Genomic DNA, 6,715 nt, shown 5'->3' on the forward strand with positions numbered 1-6,715 from the left:
GCTGGCTAAGGGAGTGGTGCTATAAGGAGGGCTTTGGGATGTATGGCCACTGGGAGGCTTTCGGGGACCGACAACTGTTCTCACGGGATGGACTTCACCTGAGTAGGGAAGGAAATAGACTTCTGGGAGGGAGGCTGGCTCATCTCATCAAAAGAGCTTTAAACTAGGAATTTGGGGGAGATGGTCGGGAGATGTCCAGTTAATCTCCACGCCAGATTCCAACATTGAAAAGGCGGGTGATGAGATAAGAACAGATATAGCTAGGGGGATAGTATTGGACATAAGAAGGAGGGGGGGATGGACAGTACGGGGTCCGTACCAAATTGCATAACTAATGGGAGAGAGGCTAAACAGCATACATTAAGATGTTTGTACACCAATGCGAGAAGCCTAGGTAACAAAATGGAGGAATTGGAGCTCCTGGTCCGAGAAATGAAACCAGATATCGTAGGAATAACCGAAACATGGTGGAACTGTAGTCACGACTGGAGTACAGGTATGGAAGGGTATGTGCTGTTTAGGAACGACCGGAACAAAAGTAAAGGTGGGGGAGTAGCATTGTAGGTCAATAAGGAGGTAAACTGTAAAGAAATAATAACTGATGGAATGGATAAGACAGAGTCCGTCTGGGCAATACTCACACTGGTTAAAAGAACTACTAGAGCCTCCCCTGGGATAGTGCTTGGGGTGTGCTATAGACCGCCGGGATCTAGCCTGGAAATGGATAGAGAACTATTTAATGATTTTAGGGAAGTAAATACTAATAGGAACTGTGTAATCATGGGGGACTTTAACTTCCCAGATATAGATTGGGGAACAATGCTAGTAACAATAATAGGGCTCAGATGTTCCTAGACGTGCTAGCTGATGAATTCCTTCATCAAGTAGTAGCTGAACTGATGAGGGGGGATGCCATTTTAGATTTGGTTTTGGTGAGTAGTGAGGACCTCGTGGAGGAAATGGTTGTAGGAGACAACCTTGGCTCAAGTGATCATGAGCTTCTTCGATTAATCCTAAATGGAAGGATTAACAGAATTAAATCGGAGACTAGGGTTTACAATTTCAAAAAGGTTAATTTTAATAAACTAAAGAGACTGGTTAGGGAAGTGGATTGGGCTAACATATTTATGGATCTAAAGGCGGATGGCGCCTGGGATTATTTCAGGTTGAAGTTGCAGGAGCTGTCGGAGGCCTGTATCCCGAGGAAGGGAAAACGGTTACTAGGCAAGAGATTCAGACCGAGCTGGATGAGCGAGCGTCTCAAGGGGGTGATTAAGAAAAAACAGAAAGCGTACAAAGAATGGAAGAGGGGAGGGATCAGCAAGGAAACCTACCTTATTGAGCTCAGAGCATGTAGAGATGGAGCGAGAAAGGCCAAAAGCTGTGTAGAGTTGGACCTTGCGAGGGGAATTAAGACCAATAGTAAGAGGTTTTATAGCCATATAAATAAGAAGAAAACAAAGAAAGAAGAAGTGGGACCGCTGAAGACTATAGCTGGAGTGGAGATTAAGGATAATCTAGGCATGGCACAATATCTAAACGAATATTTTGCATCGGTCTTTAATGAGGCTAATGAAGGGCTTAGGAATAGTGGCAGTGTGACAGAGGGGAATAAAGGACGGGAGATTGACATTACCGTATCCGAGGTAGAAGCCAAACTTGAACAGCTTAATGGGACTAAATAGGGCGGACCGGATGATCTTCATCCGAGAATATTGAAGGAACTGGCGCGAGAAATTGCAAGCCCATTAGCAATAATTTTTAATGAATTTATAAACTCGGGGGTGGTACCGTTGGACTGGAGAATAGCTATTGTGGTTCCTATTTCAAGAAAGGGAAAAAAAGTGACCCGGGTAACTATAGGCCTGTTAGTTTAACATCTGTAGTATGCAAGGTCTTGGAAAAAATTTTGAAGGAGAAAGTAGTTAAGGACCTTGAGGTCAATGGCAATTGCGACAAATTACAACACGGTTTTACAAAAGGCAGATTGTGCTAAACCAACCTGATCTCCTTCTTTGAGAAAGTAACAGATTTTTTAGATAAAGGAAATGCGGTGGATCTAATATACCTAGATTTCAGTAAAGCGTTTGATACAGTACTGCACGAGGAATTATTGGTTAAATTGGAAAAGATGGGGATCGATATGAGAATCCAGAGGTGGATAAAGAACTGGTTAAAGGGGAGACTGCAGCGGGTCGTACTGAAAGGTGAACTGTCAGGTTGGAGGGAGGTCACCAGTGGAGTTCCTCAAGGTTCGGTTTTGGGTCCGATTTTATTTAATCTATTTATTACTGACCTCGGAACCAAATGTAGGAGTGGGCTGATAAAGTTTGCGGATGACACAAAGTTAGGGGGTAGTGCCAATTCGGAGAAGGATCGGGATATCAAAATACAAAATGACCCCAAACAACTAACTTACACCAGTATTTATGTCACTACTGAGTGGAACCCAGACACTTTGGGCCAGAACCTCATCAGTATTAAACTGGTGATGTCAATGGGTCTAGTCTATATTGGTGCTGGTTTAGATGAGTTAGGATATCAGACCCATATGTTTCTGTCATACTCACTTTCTCCAGGGGTATGTCAGCCAATTCAGGATCCTAGGCTAATGGCCAAATCCTAATTTCTTTGAAGTTAGAGGCTAAACCTCAGTGACTTCAATGCAATCAAATTTGGCCTCATTATCCCAAGTTAGATTTTTTTTAGAAAACATTGGAAAAAGTTTCTCTTCAAAACATTCTTTGCACCATAGCAAGACTGACACAGCTCTTACATAGAGAAGATGGGTGAGGTAATATCATTTATTGGACCATCTTCTGCTGGTGAGACGGACAAGCTTTCGAGCTACACAGAGCTCTTCTTCAGGTTAAAACAATAAAAGACAGCTACTTGAGGCTTTTTGTCTCTTAATACGTCATTAATAATACAATAATATCCCAACAGTATATACATAATCATTTCAGGAGGAACTTAGCCATGCAGAAACTTCTTTTCCACCCTTTTATCACTGTGGAAAGCAACCTTTAGCTCACTCAGACAACCCCATCAAAGAGATGACATATGAGCACGCTAAGAGAAGGCAAACATTGAATATCCTATCTTACCAAACACTCAATACCTCTCCAGGCCTTCCCACCTGCAAACCCACCTGGAACAAAGAAACAAATAAAAACAACAAACAACTAAACAAAAACAAACTAAAAATCTGACAAACAAAAAAAACCCCAAAGAACAAATGCATTGATACCATTGAAAAATTAGAAGAGCCAGAGAACCCACTAGGGACTTTGCTATGGCTACTGATTTTATGTGCAAGGTTATCACATAGAATGGTGATGGCTAGCAGTAGATAGATAGATAGATAGATAGATAGATAGATAGATAGATAGATAGAGTCCAATCTTAATTACATTGATGTAAACCTTTAGTAACCACTTTTTTTCTTGAATTGTTTGTCTGGATTTTGACTAGTGTCAATACCCAATTCTGCATAAACAGATTGTACAGTATGTTCTCATGAAGGCAATAATGTCATCAGATGATTATATTTATAAAGAAACACAGAATGAAATCGTGATCAGTGGCGAAATATAGACATTTTATTCTTGCTGAATAACCTCCAACCTATCAGTTTACTCAGCGCAGCTTTCATTTCTTTGTTTCTCATGCTGTAGATGATCGGATTCATCATTGGGGGCATTATGGAATAGAGAACACCCACCAAGAGATTCAGATCTGAGGTTGAGTTGGAGGTGGGTTTCAGGAAGGCAAAGGTGGCAGTGAAAAGGAATAAGGAAACCACAAGGAGGTGAGGGAGGCAGGTGGAGAAGGCTTTATGCCGGCCCTGCTCAGAAGGGATTCTCAACACTGTTTTGAAGATCTGATAATATGACACAGTTATAAAAGCAAAGCAGATTAAACATAAAAGCACACTAAGAGAAATAATAACAACTTCACCGAGGTATGAGTCAGAGCAGACAAGGTGGAGAAGCTGGGGGATTTCACAGAAGAACTGATCCACCATGTTGCCTCCACAGAACGATATTGCAAACGTGTTACCGGTGTGCAATGCAGAGTAGAGAAAACCACTGATCCAGGCACTGGATGCCATTTGGACAAAAGCTCTCCTAGTCATCACCATCTCATAGTGCAGTGGTTGGCAGATGGCGACATATCGGTCGTACGCCATGATGGTCAGTAAGGCAAAATTTGCTGAAGCACATAATAAGAAAAAAAAGACTTGGGCAACACATCCAGAATAAGAAATCGATCTGGTGTTCATGAGGGAATTGGCCATGGATTTGGGGATGGTGACAGAGATGTAGCCGAAGTCTAGGATGGACAGATTCATCAGGAAGAAGTACATGGGGGAGTGAAGGTGGTGGTCGAGGGCTATGGTTGTGATGATGAGAAGGTTCCCCAGCAGGGATATCAGGTAAAGCACTAGAAACACCACAAAGTGTAAAATCTGCAGTTCCCAAATGTCAGAAAATCCCAGGAGAAGAAATTCAGTCACAGTGGTTTGGTTGGACATTTTCTTCCTCAGTACGCTGTGTGATGGCTGTGGAGGGAATGAGGAGGACAATGGTCAGGATTAGAGTGACAGAGAGAATGGTCCCGTTTCTCCTTTCCCTAATATCTCATCATATGAATGTCAAATGTGCACAGAACTCATGACTTACAACGAGTAGGTGTTGTTAATGCTCCTCGCCTCTGACAATCAATCAGTCACGTTCTCACTCTACTGTAACCTCCTTTAAACTCAACACAGCTTCATCACTTTATCCCATCTGAGGATTTTGCCCATGGTGTGGCTTGATAAAATGCAGTATGAAGGATGGAACAAAGCACACTCCAAATTGCGACCATCAATAAGCTCACAACTTGGGCATGAAACTAATAGACTAAAATGCTAACACAGCTTGATTCCCACTTTGTAAGCCAATATGACATAGACTCCTCCAGCATCATAAGTAGTTTCTATCCCAAGCTCTGTGCCTAGACGGCCAGCTGCCTGCTTCCAAACTGATTTATGGTAACAACTACCAGCTGCATTTCGGCCTGCATGTAACAATGGATTAGTAGCATCCCTCCATCACCGCTATGTTGTATCGTTTACTCTGCCCTGTGCAATGCAGGGGTTGTCAGGACACTTGGGCACTACTCTTGTCTCTGCCAGTGACCTGCTGTGTGACCTTAGGCCAGTCATTTCCCCTCTTTCTGCCTCTGTTTTGTCCTCCCCCTTTCTCTGCTGTTTCACCTTAGGCCAGTCATTATTAACGTTCTCCAATTTATTTAAAATTTACGGCTGGTTGGAAATTTTCAGCTGTGTTATTTTTAATGGAGATTGGATTTTCATCTAAACAACACCACCACCAGTAAAATCGTTGAATCTGTCTGCTTCCCTCAAATATTTTAGGATTCTTTTGTAAAGAAACTGAAAACTCAAAAACCAAACTTTTTTGGTTTTGTGATTTAAAAACATCCAGTTTTCAGCAGAAAGTTTTCATTTGCCAAAAACTGGGGGAAAAAAATGATTTGGGGTTTTCAGTGAAAAGTCAAAATTTTCCCAAAGGTGGAAAAATTCCAATCAGCAGCAGGTATTCGATTAAACTGAAAGTAAAAGTCATAATGAGTTCATAATGTAAGTCTTATTTATCATCTTAAGTTTCCCCTGTATGTTGATCACCCAACATATTTAATTAAAATAGCAAACTTACTGTACTGCTCTTTGTGGATTTTTTGCCAACATATGACACATTTAGTCATCCAGCACCAGGATTCTTTGGTTAATATCTATCTATAGACCAGAATCTAGAAGCTAAAGGCACAGGTATCCGAGAATCCTTTCCCCACCTCCTCATTCTGAGACTGAACTGACAGAACTAGACTGATACCTATTGCTCTCTGCAGATGAGATGTGTGTAGATGGTGTTGAGCATCACTGGCATTAAAGGATTGATGTTGTGGGAAGGTGATTTATTCATGTCTATTTCCTAAGGGCTAGTGGGACTCACTCCCTGGAGCCCTGCACAGCTTAGCAGCACAGGCCCAGAGGCAGGTGCATACATGCCTAGATGATAAAGCCAAAAGAGCCATTCTGTCCCTCAAGTCTGGCCCCCACATAGCACAGGCCTATGATCTCCCACAGCATTCCCTCATTCTTTCCCTTCTTCTGTGTTATCTGTGGGCCAGGATTACAAAGATGGAGACAGGCACCAACGGGGATTGATCAATGCTCCTAAATGAGCTAGGTGGCTAAGTCCCATGGTCATTCAGTGGGAGTTAGGAGCTTAACCTGCTTAGATGCTATTGTAAATTCCAATAGGCACCTGTCTCCTTCTTTAGGTGCCTTTGTAATCCTGGTTCTGTGTCTATCTTGTTCACTTCCAAGGCCTGGGCTTCTCCTGAATTTCAGATAATGTAGGCTGGGATTTGCAGAAGAGCCTATGGCAGTAAGGACATGTATATCCTGGGCTCCTAACTCCCTTGAGAATCCCAGCCTGAAATGATAACTAGTACAGACAGGCATCTAGAAAGAGGAGGTCACAAGATGCCAAGAACTCCTGTAATCTAAGACCAGCTATGCAGCTATGTTACTTCAACTCTCCATGCCTCATTTTACCGAAATCTGGGGCATAATATTTGAGACAGGATGAAAAATTGATAACAAAACTTTTAGTTAGAGATGATACATGATTCAGTTTTATTT

General features: G+C 42.1%; 1 protein-coding gene across 1 annotated transcript; it reads right to left on the minus strand.

The window, feature by feature from the left end:
• Positions 1-3,580: 3,580 nt before the first annotated feature.
• On the minus strand, positions 3,581-4,537 carry LOC128848406 (olfactory receptor 14A16-like). The gene has a single exon (XM_054048378.1). It carries the CDS (start codon positions 4,535-4,537, stop codon positions 3,581-3,583), a length of 957 nt encoding a protein of 318 aa, XP_053904353.1.
• Between the last annotated feature and the right edge of the window lie 2,178 nt (positions 4,538-6,715).

Source organism: Malaclemys terrapin, chromosome 13 (assembly GCF_027887155.1).
Source record: "Malaclemys terrapin pileata isolate rMalTer1 chromosome 13, rMalTer1.hap1, whole genome shotgun sequence".
NCBI lineage: Eukaryota > Metazoa > Chordata > Testudines > Emydidae > Malaclemys > Malaclemys terrapin.

Bases quoted from the DNA above. Each gene is read 5' to 3' on its own strand.
- LOC128848406 (XM_054048378.1), bottom strand. From the start codon at position 4,537: ATGTCCAACCAAACCACTGTGACTGAATTTCTTCTCCTGGGATTTTCT.